This window comes from Cyrtonyx montezumae, unplaced genomic scaffold (genome assembly GCF_038088225.1).
Source record: "Cyrtonyx montezumae isolate F1298 unplaced genomic scaffold, pur_monq_1.0 scaffold_1, whole genome shotgun sequence".
In the NCBI taxonomy this organism is placed as follows: domain Eukaryota; kingdom Metazoa; phylum Chordata; class Aves; order Galliformes; family Odontophoridae; genus Cyrtonyx; species Cyrtonyx montezumae.
This window is the reverse complement of record NW_027071825.1, coordinates 26,008,014-26,027,505: the sequence shown is the minus strand read 5'-3', so window position 1 is coordinate 26,027,505 and position 19,492 is coordinate 26,008,014. Positions and strand designations below refer to the sequence as shown.

Genomic DNA, 19,492 nt, shown 5'->3' with positions numbered 1-19,492 from the left:
GCAGCTCCCTTGCCACCTACAGCTGAAAGGAGCTTGGCTCTACGCTCAGCACTCCTTCACTGAGTTACTTGCACATTTTAATTCCTGGCTTTTGTTTACTTACTTATTTTGCAGCAGCTTCTTTTGTTCTGAGGTGTTTTCTATAAACTCAAGGCAGGAATGGTCCGAATGGAGCATCCTCAAGCAGCCTCTATGACCTCCTTGCAAGATCTCCCTTGGGGCAGGAGGGTTTGGCTGCTGCAGCACCCAGGATTTCTCTGTTTGAGGGAAAACATGGTGGGGAGCAGCCCAGCTTTGTGTCCCACAGCTTCTCTGCTCTCTTTTCCAGCTCCCAGGACTGTAGGAGATGCAGCCTGTGAGCAACCCTGCCACGCTATCAAGTCATCCAATACTGCTCACTCTGCCCTGTGATTACTGTTGCACCCCCAGAGCAGCTCTCACCCCCCTGCAAATGGTGTTTCAACATTTTTCTCCCAAGAATTATCCAATTATTCCAATCTCAACTCCGCAGCCATCAGCATCTTCAAGAGTTTTGTTGAACAGAAGCATTACATGTGGCAAGAATGGAGGAGAAAGGAAAACAGGGCAGAGAAGCTAACAGTCTGCCTAGGCAGAGAGATGCACAGACATCCACCCCCTGACAGCAGACACGAAACCAAAGCCGTGCAATTGCTGCCGAGGTGCAGGATGGTGGGGTGTGCTGGCTGCTGCTCCTGGCCTCAGCCAGCCAGGTAAACCAGGACTTCATGCAGCCTCGAACCTCAGGGCAGACAAAAGCTAAAAAAGCCTCTCCCTGTGAAGGATGGAGGCCTGTGGTCTCAGGCATTTCTGGTTTCGTTCCCCTGACAAGCAGAGTGCCATGGGAGATCGCCTCACAATGCCGCTGTTGCAAAGTGGCTTAAAAGAAATCACTCGGAAACCTACAGCCTGAAGTCTTGATGCTGTAGCATACACGAAGAGGATGCTAATTCTCATTTTTATAAGGCTCTTTGGCAAGTGTAGCACGATTAATATACAGACTTACACATTCCCAACACGGCAATCCCAAGCCTGTCTAGAAACAATAAGCAGTGGAATTAAATGCTTTAAAATACCAAACTAATCGTATTATATACTTATATTTGCAGAGCCATCTGTGTGGGTTTTTTAATATACGTAGACAGGAAAACACCATAAATATCCCCAATAAATTTAACCACGGAGAGCAGGAGCTTTTATATAAAGAGACTGGGGAACTTGGGAATAGAATTCGGATATCAAGTTGCTTCATTTATCCTTTTCTGCCAGGCTTCTAAGACCATACACTTCATCTGTCAGGTACTACGGTCTACTTCTAACACATCACTGCAAAAGATGGTTCACCAGCATTGCAGACAGACCTGCAGACACTGAGGCTGTGCAGTACTGAGCACTGCCAAGCTGAATGCTAAATGGAGAACAGCAGCTGGCTGGAGGAGCTCGAGACGTTGGAAACAGCAGCACATACAAGGCTGACAAAAAGGACATCTGGAGGTAAGCTGAGTGGAAATTTATACTTACTGGAAGGCAAAGTGTTATGCTCGTATTATTAAAGGTGGAATGAGAGATAGCAAGCACAACACAGTGGGGCAATTTTCTTCTAGCTCCAACAGGAATCCATCTCAAGCATGCAATTTCACTGCTGAGCTTCAGGACAACAGAGCATTATACGCCCAACAGTTTCAGGGCTGGATAACAAAACACTGAAGCTCCTACAGGTAGCAGCCTTTTGTGGCGTGACAAATGAGGAAGCAATTCCTCTTAGTAAAAGGTACAATAGCTGAACTGCTAAACGCTGAGTTAACCATCTAGCACAAAGAAGTTAGGTATCTGACGTTTTCAGAGGCCTCTGTTCTACTGCAAAGAGCCTCAAAGGAAAACTGATACTCATCAAGTTTCCAAAGCTGCATGAATACAGCACATCTTATCCTACCTTATTCTGCAATGAATTTTTACAATGGAGAACTTAATTATCCAATAGGATAATTAAGTTAGTCCTATGATGAATGTTAACTAGCTTGTTATATCGTGCTTTGTATATTTAATATGATGCTGTAGCATCATATTAACAAAAAGTCCTTTCTAACAAAAAAAATAATAGGTTATTTATTTCTGTGTGCATTTTTTAGAACAGATTTAACTTTAAAAAATACTGATACTTGCTGGCTTTTAGCATTTTAGCTCTTCAAGGGAACAGAGTAGCCACAATCAGCTTTTGCCTGCATTCAAAGCCAGAAGAATACCCCAGATCAGAGTAAGGAACCCAAAATTGGCACACACCTTTAGTTTGAGTTACAGCTAACATAAAACCTTTGAACCCTTTGCAGTACTGCATAAGCAACCTATGCTGCCCTCAAAATTATGGGGAAGGCCATGAAGCTGCTTGCAACTGGAGCCAGGCTCAACACCTCAAGAGTCAGCCAAGATGGTGCCCCAGGAACAGCAGCCCCCACTACCAGCTCCACAGGGGATAATCTTGTCCGGGCCCCAATTTGGAAGGCAATATGAGTTAGCAGCTCTGTGACAACAGCAAACGTGGAATTAAGGAGAGAGGGAAGAGGGAAAAGGGCTGGCTGATTCTCCCACTGCCTTCCCTTGTTCTGAACATTTCTGTCGCCTGGAAATGTCTGATGAGAAGATGGGATTATGTAAGTGCTTGCCAGCTTTTCACACGTTAAGAAAACTAAAGCCTGAGTGATGGGGAGGCTGAACCCATCCTCTAGGCAGTGTGCTAACCAAGCAGCAGCAAAACACCCTTAAAAACCCAGCGACGATGAGGACTTGACAATTCCCAGGATTAAGAGCTGCATACATTAACAGTAGGTGTAATCTCCTTATAGTATGACGAGGAAGAGGAAAACAAAGCTTTTTTTGGTGTTCAAGAGGGTTTTTGTTTTAAAGTATACGTAACCTCTCTGACTGAAGACTTTCCTGCATTATTTCTTTTCTCCCAGTAGATGTGACAGACAAGAACTCTACCAGCTCTCCACAGTAACTTATGCTTTTCACCAAACCCACTGCTCTCATCAAGCATCAATAATAAAACAATAAGCCCCGTGCTGCAGAAATGCCTCTTGCTAAATTTGATCAGACCAACGCTTAAGTGCTGCCAGAAAGCAGACACCAATCAAAGCACAAAATGTTGGCAAGTGCTGTGTCACCTCAGCAGACCTATGCCTTCCTGAACCCTTCCTGGCTGCCATTCAAGTGGCATTTTACCTTCTGCCAAAACCCTAAACGCAGCTGAATATTTAAAGCATTCTTAAGTTGATAGGATTTTTTCTACTTTTTTTTTTCCTCCCCCCCAAAAAGTGAGGGTTGTTCAATAGAAGAAAAAAAAAAAAAAGGAAAAAATGATCTAAATGCTCTAAAATGAGCAAAAATTCCCACAGTCATGCTTCTCCCAGCTCAAAACAAAGGTGCTTACATTGCAGTAATGCCGAGGGCACTGCGGATGCTCCTAGGAAAGGTGATGTTCTCAGCAGTGCTTAGTAAAAAAGTCCCCAGCACCCTACTGTGCCATCCGGAGCATCAGCAATGCAGTGCTGCAGGTAGCAAAAAGCAAAGCAGGCATCACGTTGTGTGCTGCTCAAGCACCTGCAGGAGGATATTACCCAGCAAAATAAAACTGCTGCATAGTGCAAGAAGACACGTGTAGCTGTTTTGTACTGCAAGCACGTGCACCTAGAAGAGGGATGGAAGGCATCCAGACTGCCCGGAGCTTGCTCATGCTCCTCCACACATCTTCAGCAAAAGAAAAATTCGTGGTGGCTTTTTGTCCAGCTTTCCACTGATGGCAAAAAGCAAATCTCGAGCTGGTGACAGTGGTGACAGGTCCACCCAAATCTGCCGTCGGTTACTGATGGGGAGAGCAGGAAAAACAGCCCCACACGAAGAAAGCTGCAAAGAATGAGCAGAACCAGATGTGGAATTCCATACACAACTGTTACTGTGAAAGGTCTTCAAAAAATTAAACTGGGAGAAGCCCCAGCTAGCCCATTACAAAGCCTATATTCCTCCAGCTTTAGGAGAGGTGAAATGACTTCTGAGACATGCCAGAGGTGACTCACCCATCATTTAAGCCACCTCAGTGGCATCCCAGCTATTTCTAGTAGTACTCAGCTGGCGTCCCCTTTCTGATGGCAGGACAGTGAGCCAGCAAGGTGCTCCAGTCAGGGAAAACACAACACATGCAAAATGTTCCTCGCAACCACCCTGTTGTGAATGTATTGCTTTTTGAATGATGAATGTTAAAGTATGTAAAGCCATGAAGCACAGAGCAAATAACGTCTACTTGAATTCATTTTATCATGGCAGGGTGCTGCCATTTTAACATCAACTCGTTTGCAAGACAGACACACAAATTTCCAACCGTATATATTTACATCCACAAGGGAGGTGAGCATAACCATGGCAGCCCTCCTTGCAAGATCAGGCAGAGCCCAATTCAGAAAGACAAGCAGGAAGCAAAGTCATTCTTCACATGATCTTCACAGACAGGTATGGCATTGTCAGGAAAGTCCTCTTGCTGTGTGTAAGCTGCAGTCTGAACGTGCTGCATGTTGCATATTTCATTACAAAAGCACAGCCATGTTATTTCATTAGAGAAGTGATAAGTTCAATCCTTACCAAGTTTTCTTGGTTCCTGGCTGCTATTTTCTGATCATCTTCTCCCCCATTTTTCATGTATTTGACCTCTTCCACTGGTTTGATCCTATACTCATCTGAGCACCGAGAAAAAAAAAAAAAAAAAGAAAAAAAAATGTTTTGAACCAGTGTAGTTCGGCAACCGGGAAGAAAGAAAAACCTGAAACCAGAACAGCTGACTACAGAAGGCCCTAATCCAACCAGGCAACTAAAACCCACGCATCCATAGTTTCAAAGGCTTAAATGGGACTGCTACCAAGGATGTTTCTGGCTGAAGCTTCAATCTGGCCTCCAGAGATGGGTGGGCAGCTCTCCTGCCTGGTACAGCCACGGCCCTGTAAAGAGTATATATTGGGTACACGAGATGTCACCATCTTCTTAGCCTCCCTACTATTCTGTATATCTGAATATAAAGAAGCTCTTGGCTTCTGAAGCCTCCCATGCTTTTTGTTGGCAGCAAGCAAGCAAGCAACACACATAGCTACACTGCAACCAAACCCAAGCAATGCTGTGAAAAGCAAATCAAATATTAGGTTACAATCTAGGGGGCAAAAGAACCAACCCCAAATGGCATTTTTTTTCCTGCACCGTTTCAGTGGAACTAAAAGGTGCCCCATGACCTACGTGATTCCCAGACAACCCTCTTCCCCCACTCCTCACCACAACCATTTGTCCTACACATGGAAGTTACCCAAGCAAGATCCTACACGAAAGCAAGGAAAAAGAGAAGTAAAACTCCCACTCTGCCCTTCTTATTCTATCAGCTACACGCTTCTGCTTTCCAAAGACTGAGTTCCCAGCTGCAGTGCCAGCCCTGCAATGTCCCTGTACCTGTGGATGCTAACAGAATCACTCAGAGTTGAATAATGGGCTTTTCTCTACTTGGACATGACATTCCCAAACTCCCATGGATTTTGGGAAACGTGATTCTTCGCTTCCTTTCTCTCAAGCTCAGGAGCCCAGTGCTTGCAGTACCATTAGGGCTTTTTGTCTGGTTTATCTGTGCAGCAAGCCAAGCCACAGGAAAGGTGTCCAGAGCTCCGTGACCCTACTCCTCCCACCAGGACACACCGTGCAGAGGAGAAACAGAGACTGCAGCCCCAGTGAACACAGTGATGCACAACAAAATGACATACAGTATGCTGTGAATAAAAGAGGAAACCACACAAACCTTATTAACAGGGTTTTCAACCCATTCCTTGGGCTGTCAAGCAATTTGTCCCTTGCTAAGGGAAAACACAAATGGATTTTCCTGGGCTTAATGCATTTAAACAAACAAGAAAATCACTCACTGGGAATCTTGCTTTCAGGAAACTATGAATCAAGGAGTGTATGCTAAATAAGACTAACTTTGAAAAACTAATTATTTTAAGATACAAGCAGGTTTTGCATTCAGCCTAGCAAATAACTTTCTGTATAAATAATTAAAAATATTATTACTACAGAGCTTCAATAAAACTGCAAATTTATCGAACAGCAGCATTTCGAACGCAGACTCAAAACGGATGTGAGAATTCACACTGGAAGAACAGGAACTGAGAGCTGTTGGACTGGTAAACGTGAGCACATCTGCTGAAGCTTTTGCTTTTTTAAACGGAATTTAGGCCATCAGAAGGTGACAATTCATAAAGCCAAAAAGCCCGAACACAATAAAGCCAGAGAATTAGATGTGCTTGACTGACTGTAATATCTGCATCTAACTTACACTTTTCTCACTCCTTCAGCAGTCTCTGTTGCGATTAGCAATGAAACTCAACTTGCAGAAAAAGCACACAACTCCCACAGTGGCATTTAGGGATTTCAAGAGGAAAACAGATGAGAAAGAGAAAAATAGAACAAAAGAAGCTTGCACAACACGCAGCCAGCCCGCGTTAACCAAAGAGACATTCAGAGAGGGATCACCAAGCCAGCCCTGTGAAGAATGAGCAAGGTTGGGAGGTTCTGGTGTTCAGGGGCAAAAACAGCTTCTGAAAGGAGACGAAAGGCTGCAAGGATGGTCTGACAGGCACTGCTGCCAGGTAGGTGTGCTGGAGACCTGTCAAGACCTGGCTCCCACATATTCACCCCCACCATCACGGCAGCGCTCTTACAACTGTTGCAGCCTCGCTACTTGCACATCCAGCTCGTCTCTAATGGGCTAATGAGGTTCTTCAGCTGGGAACGTCCTCAGTTGTGTAGGGTTCATAAAGAGAACAGATGTTGGAGAAACTGGACAGAGTCGGACCAAGCAAGGGTGAGGAGGTGCACACGAGGCATTTAAAGGATTTATCGCAGAATTTGCAACAGTGTGGATTAGTAAATGAGCTCTTGCCTCATACTTATCAATCCAATAACTACTCAATTATCTGTGCAGCACAGCCCAGCTGGCATGACTCTTCTCTCTACCTTAGGAACCTGCAGGAAAAGCACAGATGCCTGGATCAGTCCGTGCCTGAGACATTCAGCAGCAAGCTTCCCAAAAATAAAACAGTCACTTTTCATCACATTTCTAGGACAAGTTGAATAAACTGTGTCAACGAGCAAGTCTTACTTCAGGGAAACCTGCCTTCCTGTAGGGAGAACATGAATTCAAATAATCAGGCCAAAGTTTACACATGCTTCTGTAAGCACTGGTAACATTAGTCTTTAAATAGAGAGTGTCATACAAACTTATATTCATCAATTACAGAGCGTGGGTTTGGGCATTAGAAATCCTTACCTGCATCTCCAAAGGGAAATAAGTTTGCCAGAAACTAAAGCTGACGAAGTGCCTTAAAAGCTGAGCTGCAAGCTCTTGGGGATGAGGCACATGAAGAAAGCAGCAGGCTGAATGACCAGCAGGCATACTTTAATGCCTAAATAAATGATTAACAGACCAGGCAGCAAGCAACTCCATCAAACCCAGGTGTTCTGAGCAAGCAGTGCACGTACCAACAGCAGAGAAGCACAGCAGGGGCCTGCAGGAGGTGACCAGCAACCTGAGCTCAGGAGTGGGAGCAAGAAGAGAGGACTGGGCCACGATCAACTGCTGCAGCACACACACACACACAGATGGACAGAATGATCAGCACTGTGAAGTCTGAAGCAGTATTATTACTCACAAGCTCTTGTAATTTCCTACCACAGGCAAAATGTTTGCTTTAAAACAGTGAGCACAGTTACAACACATTGGAGTTGTTTTCTCATACTGAGCAGTCACGTGGAGGTAGGCATAAACAGATACGATTCCATGTCCAAAGGGGAAAAACACAGCTAACCAATTAAACTGTCCCCAAAAGAAAAAGGAGGACATGCAGGTGATAGCAACCACATGCAGAACCACCTCATGTATTAAGAAAAAACCCCACCTCTGATTAATGTCGATGGCTACTGAACTAAGTTGCTTACTTGCTCACAACTACCTGAATCCCCACTGAAATGCTGACATTTATACACGCAGCCCTCTTGCTACCTGATGAGAAACACTAACTTCTGTTTGCATCTCCCTCTGGCATTTACAGAGGCTTCATCCTTCATGTTCATGTGGAACTTCCTTAATTTTCCGGATCAAGCTAAGTTGTGACGCTTTTACGAGCTCCTCACAAATCTCTTCGAGCAGGGATCTGACATGGGAAATGCAGAACAAGCCCTGAAAGCGATGGGATGAGTCAATGTTGAGCCCTTTCCCAGCCATTTCTGCTGACTGTAATGAGCCTTTAGCAACCAAAGGAGTGCCAAGCCAGGGGAAGGTGGTACCCAGCAGCCTGGCTAGCTAGGACATAGCGAGTACGTATTTCATACATGCTAAATATAGCAATGAAACTCAATTAAGTATTTCATGAAGACAGATCATGCACCATACTCATGTTACTATTGCAAGGGCAGAGCTATGTATAGGCTTTTTTGGCCAGTGGATGGTAATGTTTATCCTCTCTAGGTAAGATATATGTATGATGTTCAGAAGCGTGTTTGGAAGTCAAGAATCCTGTGATATTTATGAGATTGTTCTCACTCTGAACTTACTGTCAGGACAGAAGCAAAGTAAATGGTTGGAGAAATGGGCCTTCAATGCCCTCCCTACGGGTAACACCTCTGATATTAGCTAGAACTGCCTACCAGGTTTTGCTTGATCAGGTAGGGTGCATCTGCAATTGAAGAAGTAAAGGTCCTTCTGATTTTTGTACCTTTTGCCTTCTATTGAAGTAAACAGCATTATGAGACACGTTGGTCCGAATGATCAGAAACCAATCCAGAGAAATCCTCAAGTGTTAATTAGGTCCTACCTGACCTCAATCAAATCTGACAGTCAACGAGACCCTGAAAGCAGTGTGAAATCTGGGATAAGGGAAATTACACAGAGTTCTGTGCACATTTACCTCGCTCTAGCTCGCTCATCAGTTGTACCTTTTTCCCCAAACACAGTTTTACATCAAAATGGGCAGAAGTTTAACATCTTTATGCTTCTTGCATGTGACAAATTAAACATCAAGTAGTGAAAGTGGTTACAGCTTCAGGACACTAACCCTCAGAGAGTGGTGTAATATGAATAAAGAGCAATAAATCTGCATGCTTCTCTCATATGTATTAATAAATATATATTAAATATATACATATAAAGCTACTGTCTTCCAGCATGAGGTTTATTATATAAAAAGAGAGGAGCTGAAGCAACTCAAATGAGAGGAATGTGCTTGCAGAGCTGCCACAGCAAACGCTGCACTGAAGTGAAGCAGTCTCACTGAATCAGAAGAAAAATAACATAAACGAAGCACAAATTCAAACCAGAAATACTGTCAGGGGTAACGTCCACCATAAAGCAATCACACAATGCAAAGCAGAAAGCAGCATCAGCCCTACCACAAAGCTGTTCGCGAGGGTGATGGAAGGAGAGTTTTTAAGTTGAAGACGCTGCAAAAATTCTCAGTAGGAAAATCTTATGAATGAAGATCTCCATCTGGAAGCAGACAGTTCTGCACAAACACGTCACCCAGTTGCCATGGAAATGTGACAGAGAAAAACAGCACTCATTAATATCAATTTCAGTGATAAATGAGCGTATCAACTTATAATGCTGAAACAATTACTAGAGGGGGAAAGAAGGGGAAAAAAAAGGGAAAAAAAATCCTTTGGGCTGTTCCTGTGAGAAACATTCCCCTGGCACTTCCATCACTACGAGTGCCATCACCACAGCAATATGAGCTGTGATGCCATTTCTGACTCTGTTTACAAAGAAAGAAGCACCACAAAAGCACCAAAGCCAAGAAACGTGTCGAGCAGTAGCTCCTCAGAGCCACAGTTCAGGAACACCAGCTCCCTCAGAGTGATGCCTGCTTGAAACTCAACTGGGAAATATAAGCAAATTCCCTTCTACTTCACCAGACTACTCCTTCCCAGGCCCAACTCACGACAGCTTTCAATGCCATTCTTCCTGGCCTGCTGAGTTTGACAGAAGCGCAGTTCGGTTAACTTGAGCAGACTTTCCCTTGATTTTTTGCTTCTGAAAAAGGACAACAAAACCTCATCCTTCCTTATAACATAGCCACTAGTTTCCAGTGATGCAAACTGCCCACAGCTCTTGCTCCTTTTGGTATCTCTGTCCTCTGACACATAGCAGTGCAGGCTGACTTCTGCCCGTGGGATACGGCGTTCTGCCATCTGCAGTGCTGGTGCTGAGCGAGTGCCTCAGCATATGGACCTCGGGCTTTCTGACTGCTTTTATCCCCCGATTTAACAGGGACAGATGATTATGGAGTTCTAATTTAGCTCCCTTGCTTCCATTGGGCCAATTTGCAAATCCAATCCACAGCTTGCAACTGCTGTATGCAGACCATGGGCACCCAACTCATCGCTTGGTTTCTCCGTGACCAAAAAGCTCTTTCTGTTACTCTGTATTTGGACTAGCATGCAGTCCAAGTACTATGAGCACCAACAGTGTTATGTATTACTTTCTGCCACATCGTGCATGAAGCATCATGTTAAGTAACTTCCCACTAAGGGCACTGGCCTGCTGCAGTGTGTCATGCCTGCCAGGTCTGACACAGGGCAGAGATGCTGCTGAGCAGTTCCACCAGAGACACAACCAACGTCCAGCAGCCAGATTTCTGCTGCTTCCTAACAATGTGTAGGATAAATTCATTCCAGGGACTTAAACTGCACAAGTGGCCAACAGCAAGACCTGCCCAGTTATCAACCAGCTATCTCCAGACTTTCATTCCGCAATCTCCAGATCTTTTAAAGACCCATTTGTGTTTTAGGCCAAGGAAGCTAACAACACATAAGTCAGTACTGAAAAAACAGGCACGAGATAATGTGACTTTTGTGCACTTGTGCATAACTAAGCAACCAAAACACAGCTGAGATGTTCTGCGTGCACAACTGCCTTTCAGGTACGCCGTTTTTGCACAGTTTAAATGTACATCTTGAACATATATGTGAAGTTTTCACGTAATACATTTGTAACTCGGAGCCAGATGATGCAAGCTTGTCCTAAGGAAACCATTTCTCAGGTGGAAGAGATTATAACTATGGAGCTCTGCAGGAAGGATACTCAGTAAATGCAATTATCTAGCCCACTAAAAAGATAAATTTGAGAAATGAAACGGGAGAGGAAACAAGAAGCAGAAAGATATTAAAGGCACAGACAGCAGGAAAACCACGGACTGCTGCCTAGAGAAATACTGCTGTTCAGGTGAAATTATCAGGCAGGTTTTTGGGTACAGGCTGCAACTTTCTGTTAGGGCATCCCCAGACCACAGTGCTGGTGTAGCACAGGAACAACCAAGGAAAGGTCCTGGTGCATCCCACAAGGAGCTGAACATTCAGTAGTCCACCTCCAATCATCTCTTACGTGTAAACCCCATAAGTGGACTTGGAGGCTGCCAAGACCAAGCAAATGGTGTGACCCTGCCCTAAAGAAAACACCGCACCACTCAAACTGCAGATGATTTAAACTCAACCCTTGTGCCAGAGCTCATACAAACAAGAACCAAAGGCTCCCAGCAGGGCATGCCTACAGCCACCCAGCAGAAGCCAGGCTGGTTTTCTATGCCAACAGGCAGCAATGTGAGTATTTCCCATGTCTTTTGGTTCGAGTTCAATACTGAGATGCCTCAGACCAAGAGGTTGGGTTGCATGATTTATTTCAAATATCCAGGAGGGTTCTGTGCTTTGGAGAAGCATTCGGTGGAAAACTGTCACCTCCTTCAGCACACAGATGCAGCACAAGCACATCAGGCAACTCAAGTTTAAGAAACCAGTTTCACAGCAATTAACCCGTAAATGCTTCTAGGACCGTGTATGCTAGAGTACACAAATATTTATTCAGTATCTTTATCTATTCACTAGTTATTTCTGCTAGCAGATACTCCTACAATAAAATTAGGGTCTGAAATTGCTTACGTGTTCCTGCAGCTTCACCAGGGCTGAGGCTTACGTGGTGAACTGGAGAATTTTCCCACAGAGTGGGGTTTTCCTGGCCAAGGTTCAGTCTTTGGGTTCTCGTTCCTTCATGGCCAAGAATTACAGCACTTGGAAAATGACAAAAGGAAGGCTGCTGTGGGCCATTTTACCACAATATTTACTCATTTCTTCACATGGGAGGGTAATGAACACCGAGGATTTTCACCTTTCAAAGATGAAGTAAAAAAAAAAAAACCCAGTATGCCTGTAATATAAAACGAGTTCCCTCTGCACCAGGGCTGCCAGAAAATACATCCCAGCTTCTTCCTAGCGAATATCAGAGCAGGATGCATGTCCCTATTTATAGTACACTAATGCAACTGTGAAATGCATACACCGTACACTTTGCGCACATTACACTTCAGCTTTCATGCAGCTAAACAGCTTGTGGGATGGGTCCTTTCCAAGAATAAAGCTGCATTAACTCCATCCACATATCAACTGCTTGCAGAGACTCACGGTGCTCCTGGGGCTCCTCATCCACCACGAGATCTCTCTGGCATGCTGTGACACCAGCATGCAGATTGCAAGAGGGGAAAGCTTGCATTAAATCGAGAAGTGGGGAAGTTACAACCTGCCTGTGATTCACCCCTCCTCTCACAATGGTGATAACTGCTCCTCCACCTTTTGTTCTGCTTCTTTCTTGACACAGTACATCCCTGCCAAAGGTGCTGAGTGTGGTTACGTGGGGTTTGCCAATGGCAGTGGCACCCAGATCTCTGCTCAGAAACCCAGGCACGGCTGCAAAGCAGAAAAGAAACAGTAACGGTCCCAGAGGAGGTCTGCGTAAATGCAGTGTGTTTACTAGAAGGACACTGCAGAACAATTCCCTCATCTACTACCAGGACGAGGAGTTTTCCTACTTGAAAATTATTCACATGTATTTTCAAGCCATCACAAAGCAAAGGTCAGTGCTTTTCTACAGCATTTTATGCACCTGAGGCTAAAGGGCTGCACAGAAGGAAGGAACTTTGCACCTTCTGGCTAACGAACGTGACTTAAGCCCCGTTTTCTTCTACTGCTCCAACTCTGCTTCCTCCCAGGAGAAGTCACGATTAAGAAAGGGAAGGCTTTATCTGGCAGCTAAGCCACTCCATTGATATAAATGTACTCCCTCCCTAAAGGGCTGCAAACCGTGGAGGACACAGCAGTGCCAAAACACAACCTGCTCATACTGAGCTGCTCCCCAGGTGGGCAAGAGACGTGCTCTGCTTCTGTGCATCCTCCTCTCCATCTCTTGGCGACCTGTCCCACACTCACTGGTGGATGAGAGCAGCTTCCAATGCTCTGTGTTTTTCTCTTGCTTTCTCCTTTGCCTTGAATGCTTTCATAGCTGCCGTGGTACAAAAGAGGTGCCACTGCTTTGTGCAATATGGAGACAGAAATGAGGTCTGCCATGGCTGCATCCTGTCAGGCAACTGCCAGTCCTGTTTCCACCCAAGCAGAAGCTGTTAACCACTGTGCATGCAGCCCTGCATGTGGGACAGACTCCTTAACTCTTCCCAATGGGGAACTGCTCCACCATCACGAACCCTGAGTTGCACAGAGGAATCTGACCGAGGAATGCCTTCAGCCACTGCTGGAGACTTCATCCAAGCAATCTGCAACATTCCAACAGAGTACAACCAAGTAACCATCCAACAGCCGCGCATTTAAAGAGCCACTGCAGTCACTCCTCAGACACTTCTCACCATTTCTCTCTGTATATACTTGCTGGAGTGGGATGAAAAGCTTGTTTTGCTTCTAACCATGAAGCACACCCAAAGCCCAGAGCTTCTTCCTCACGTTGCAACAGCAGTGCCTGTGATTACAAAAGAGCTATGAAGATGAGCCTCCTCCATGCACAAACAGCGAAAACACCAAGTTTGAATTCACAAGGAAAACTTTTCCTTTGCACATACACTTGCCACTAACACATCTCTATAAAAACTCTGATGACACAGTATGGTTTTGTTTTGATTTTTTTTTATAAAGAAAAACCACCTCGTCGCTTCCTTATGGGAATAAAATGGTGAATTATTGACTTGCTAAGGGTGTTGTCCTAGTTACACAAATACACTGCGAAACCAGATAACCAATATGATGTTATTGTATTTCCCACTGAAAGATTGTTTTGTTTTATTTTTCTCTCTCACTTCCTGCAACAGTTCTGTTTAATACTGGCCCATGTTTACCTGGATAAGGAAGCAGACTGTCACCGGATCAGGTTAGAACAGCAAGGAACAAAGCTGTTTAAATATCCATTTCATTTAAAAAGACACTGCATCTTACCACGTACTTGAGATCTCTTCTCCCACCACAGTTCCTTATCAAAAAGTGAAGAAAACCAGCATCCAGCACGATTATGGAATGATGCTCACATGCCCGAATGCAGTTCAGCTCCGTACAGCAACACACCCGTCTGCCTTTCCCAGTCTTTCAAGCCTTCAAGCAAGATCTACTTTATGACACGAGCTGCTCGAACCAGGAGCAACATGGAAACAACCCCTCTTGGAGCTCAGCTGAATTTAAGCAATGAAAACCTCCTCCTTTGAAAGTCAGAGTGATATTTAAAGTCCTGCACCTCTGCCCCCACACACCAGGCTTTCAGATGTGTGCCTACGTGCCGCTCACCCCCAAGCAGTTCAGAGTTATGTACCGCGTGCTGCAAGTGCCTGTGGCAGTACCAGATGTATTTGTTCGCCTTTAAAAATGTCTCTAAAAGTTATCGAATATCAAAATATCCACTGTGAGAGATTAGGACACGGCGTGGTGCTGGCCCTCTGATGTGTAATCACTAAGTGTTCCCTAAAACAGGGTAAGTCTGACGTCGCAGAAGCAGGTCAGGACAGACAAACAAACTGGAGCAATTAATAGCTGAGCGCTAATCAGCTGATGAAGAAGGTCGATAAAAGAAAAGCTGTCAGGAAGAGAGAGCTCTGGGTTTGGGAGAAGCCTAAAGCTGCAAGGCCTCCTGGTCACAGCACTGTTCCTAGCTCACATTACAGAAGTTTTGCTCCTTAAGCTGTTTCTTTCTAGAAAGTTTCAGTTCAATAAGGATGACCACAAGGAAAGACAGCTCGGCCAGAATAAAGAAATTCTCATTCTCAACTTCAGCACTTCTTTTTCCTGACAGCTGAGGGAATGAAATGAGAGCTAGCATTCACTGAAAACACTTCTGATACATTTTTCCCACTTCAAATCTTATTCTATAAGCTTCCCAACTTCAGAGCTTCAAACATGCAGAAGTCTTTGTGAGGAAGTGTATGCACAAGAGCTAGATGGAGGAAGGTGGGCCTGGGAAGCTGACCTCTCATTAATTGAGGACATCTGAGCTGTCTGCTGGGCTCGCAGATATTTTGAAGTACCCTGAGCAATGCTCTGAGCCTGAAGTTGTGAGTAGGATGGTGTTTCTTGGCCTGTCAATCAAGGAAAAAGCCTTCAAAACAAACTCAGCTCTACAGCAATTTGGGCATAATATTTTTGAGGGAGATGATGCTAAGGAAAGGTACATTTTAGTCTCTGGTTTCCCTTCTTTTCTCTTCTTGTATACAGTGTTTTAAAATCTCGCTTATTTTTTTATCATCTTTCACCACTTAATGTATTAAGCACACATGACAAAATTAAAAACAAGTCCAAGCTCTGCAGTACGGTGCAGTGGGCAGAGACGCCTACATGGATGAGACCAGGCAGGCACGAGGATGGAGACAGACAAAGCAGCAGCTAGCAGGAGTCAGACAAAGCCATAAGACACACAAGCGGAAAGGCCAACTTGTGATGAGTCTCAGAACCCAAAGTCTTTGGGTTCAGTCCAGCTTGGGCAGCTGCTGAGCAGCACGTATGTCTTGGGGTTAAGCTGAACTCCATTTGCTGAGAGAAGGGAGTCCCCTCTGCTAGGCTGCTTGTGCTCTCCTGACACCACTACCAGAAAGGATACGTCAACATCTGCCACAGCTTAAACCCTGACTTCCCTGCTTTGATTCCACATGATGACATGTTCGAAAGGGTTGGGAATGAGCATCCAAGCAGAAAAACACTGTTGAAGAAAATGGAAGTGAGGAAGAGCAGAGCAGACACACGGCATGTCAGTCTGCGAGTGATCTGGCATCAGTTCTTGTGGTCCATTACAGATCTCCATGCCATCCATCTCCAAAACACGGGTGGGACAGCAGTACAAACCAGGAAAAGAGTGAGGGTAACTACACAAGAGCTCCTGAGGCAATTGGATATTATGCTCATTGTTTTTCAATCCCATTATCATACCTCATGACTGAAGATTTCCTTTTCTTGCCATGTCCTCATAGTTACGAGACACACTTGTTCAAACACTACTGCATTTAGTATTTGAGTTCACTTAGTCTGGTTTAGCAATTGGAGCTGCTGTTAATAATAGAAATCCTATCTGGCAATTGCAGCGCTGATATTACCAACCTGACAACAGATTCTTATCTGCCATGTCTACTCCTGCTTTTACAAAGCATCTGAGAGCTCCACGTCAACACCTGGATTAGACTCTCAGACTGAAGAACACACTCTAAATAGCTTTTTTTTTCCAAAACCAAATCATATTACCAGCTACTTCCTTACACAAAAATTACATCAACAACCTCCTCCCCAGATGAGCATCCCATGATTTTTTAAAAAGGAGTAAATACAATTAATCTGCAAGAGATGTTACATTATTAAAACATATCCTGAAATCAACAATGCTCAAGGCTCTACCATGGCATTTTGTTCTTCATTGGTATCTATGTTACTACACATCTTATGTATCGCCCTGGAAATCAGCTTTGAAGTGAAATGATAAATAAATGAAGATTTATTATTACTATCCCTATTAGAGGGATTTTAAAGTCATTAGAGACCAACAAAGCATAATAATCATATTATATTCAATCTTCTCTAGAACATCTCCTTTGATAGGCCTGCTAACTCAATTATTTAAATACACATTACAGCAAATTGCAGGGTGCCTTCTTCAGTTTGGGATAAGACAGAAAGTTTAATGAAACCAAAACTTGTTAGAAAATTCATGGGTTTCCTCGTGAGTTTCCTAGTTTTCAACACGAGGGATTCAAACTTCTGGTGAACACCTCGCCCGATGCATCTGCTCAACTGGAGAAAGAGCACTGAAAGTCAGGGAGGAAATAAGACACTGGGACATAATCATAACCTGCAGTGACACTCAGAAGTCCACAATCAGTCCTCAGAGAAGTGATGATCTTGCTGACTGCCATCAGACTTGGCTCCAGCCAGCCACCAGCAGGGAAGGAAAGGAGCGAGCATCCTGAGACTCCGAGGAAGAGCGTGAGCTGCAAACTGCACCACACCACTGAACAGTTGAAGTCCTAAGTGTGTTCACAGCAAAGGAAGCCAAAAGTGGCAATGAGATAATGACACTCTTCTGGGAACTTCTACAGAGTGAAAAGAGAACTGCTGTCAGAGGGCAAGGAGCTGCACCGGAGCCCTTTCCACCTGTCCTTTCCACCCCTCCATTCCAATGAGTTAGAGCTTATCCAAAAAGAGAAGCTTGGAGCCATCACCACTTACACAGTGGTTCTCTTTCACAGCAAGAATGCATCTGTAACTACAAGCAGTCATGTCCTTTCTTCTTCCCCCAGCAATCACCCTCATTCTAGCTACAGCTCTCTTCCATCAGTTACAAGCTGGAATCTAATGACCCCAGGCTATGACCAAACCCTTCTTTCTCTGCCCTCTGAAACTCCCATCATTATTCAGCCTTGACAGCAGAGATGGCTCAGAGCAGCCATGTGCTCTGCATCACTGCAGGCTGGCACCAGCAGTTCTTATTGCCCAAATGGAAAACAATTGCAACAGCAGTGGCAGTGATGAGCATCTTGCTCACTGCTCTCAGCAGGTCCACCAGCAAAGCAGGGAGTTGCAGGTACAGCAGTGGAGCAAAGTGGGAAAGCTCCTGAGCAGCAGAAGCAATGGAGTTCACAAAAGATCACAGTATCTGTGATCATGACTTCCTTGCCAGTGCATTTATTTGTGAAAAAGGACAGTGTGTGTGAAAGGTAAAGGATTTTCAGCTTTGTAGCTCATGCTGTCAACTGTGCATTACAAAAATCCTTAAGTAAAAAAACAAACTAACAACCCAGCAGCCTAAGACAAAGGTAAGAGCAGAACTGCCTAAAACCAAATACAGTATTTTTGTCTCTCTCCTCATTCAAAATGACCTATTTAATGCAAAAGCAGGATGGGAAGTACAGTCCTTACTACTGATTCTTCCTGCCTCTAAGCTCAGCAGACGACACTCAAGGAAGAAAGACAAGTTTCATTCAGATGTCAGTCAAGCAGCAAGGGGCAGAATACCATAAGCCATATCTTTCAGATCAGGGCAAGCAACATCTGCACTGAGGTATCTGCTTTAAATCCTGTCGCTGCTGTTCAAGTGCTACGGTTACATCTGGAGTTACATAGCCTCCATCTGACACAAGCCCTGCTGCCACGAGGACAAAGCTCACACTTGGTACTTCTGTTTCTTTCACTTTGCTGCCTCCTACCACAGAATTACTCCTCTCACCAAATGCATCTTCTTAATTCCCTCTTTATCACCTTCTTTCTGCACATGAACCATCCAACTTCTCTGCTGCTGCCCTTGGTCTTGCCTAGTCGTTCTGCAGCTAAGCTTCCGTCTGCCCAGGCTGCAGGGATGCTCTGCTCTGGGCCACCAGATGGATGAGATCACAGAATCACAGAACTGCAGGGGTTGGAAGGGACCTCTAGAGATTACTGAGTCCAAACCCCTGCCAAAGCAGCTCCCTAGCCCAGGTTGCACAGGTAGGCGTCCAGGAGGATCCTGAAGTATCTTGAGATACTTCTGTCCTTTCCCAGCAGTAAGAAAGGAGACATACAGCAATTCTTGGCACCCAGCACCGCATGGAGAAATGCATGACAGAAGTGTTGCAGGGCACCCTAACCTTGGTAGACTCTCTGGATCCTTCTGTATCTCTGGGAACTTATTCTGCTAAGATGTGTCAGGCTAGCTGTGATTATCTGTTTGGATCTGGCAAACTCTGCTCTTACCTCGCAGGGAATCGATTATGAGAGCCCTCTGACACAGCACTGAGCAACTTCCTCCCTGATGGCTTAAGGAATAATTGCAGATACGCTACAGGGAATTAATTCAGGACTAAAACACAAAAGTTTAACAGAAAATGAAGCGGGCAGAATACTCTGAGCTTCCAGGTCTCCCTCACCAACCAGTGTGAACAGCCACTACCGTTTCCAGCACAGAACTATGCAGGGTGCCATCCTCGTGAAGAACATGGCTTCCTGCTTCTGAGCACCTCAGCACGCAGTACATCATTTAGAGGTCCAAAAATGGCAGCAGGAAAGTCAGGCACCTGCAGCTCACCTCTCTCATGCACCCAGTTTCTGACCCAGAGGCTGTCATCCAGAAACAAGG

The 19,492-nt window shown here is 44.8% G+C and overlaps 1 protein-coding gene across 1 annotated transcript in view; it reads right to left on the bottom strand.

Annotated features, from left to right (window-relative positions):
- Positions 1 to 19,492, bottom strand: part of CUNH1orf21 (chromosome unknown C1orf21 homolog) — a 73,252-nt gene that overhangs the window by 20,487 nt on the left and 33,273 nt on the right. Inside the window, exon 3 of the mRNA XM_065745444.1 lies at positions 4,648 to 4,742. Within this exon, the coding sequence (XP_065601516.1) occupies positions 4,648 to 4,742 (95 nt within the window). The remainder of the gene's footprint in view (positions 1 to 4,647; positions 4,743 to 19,492) is intronic.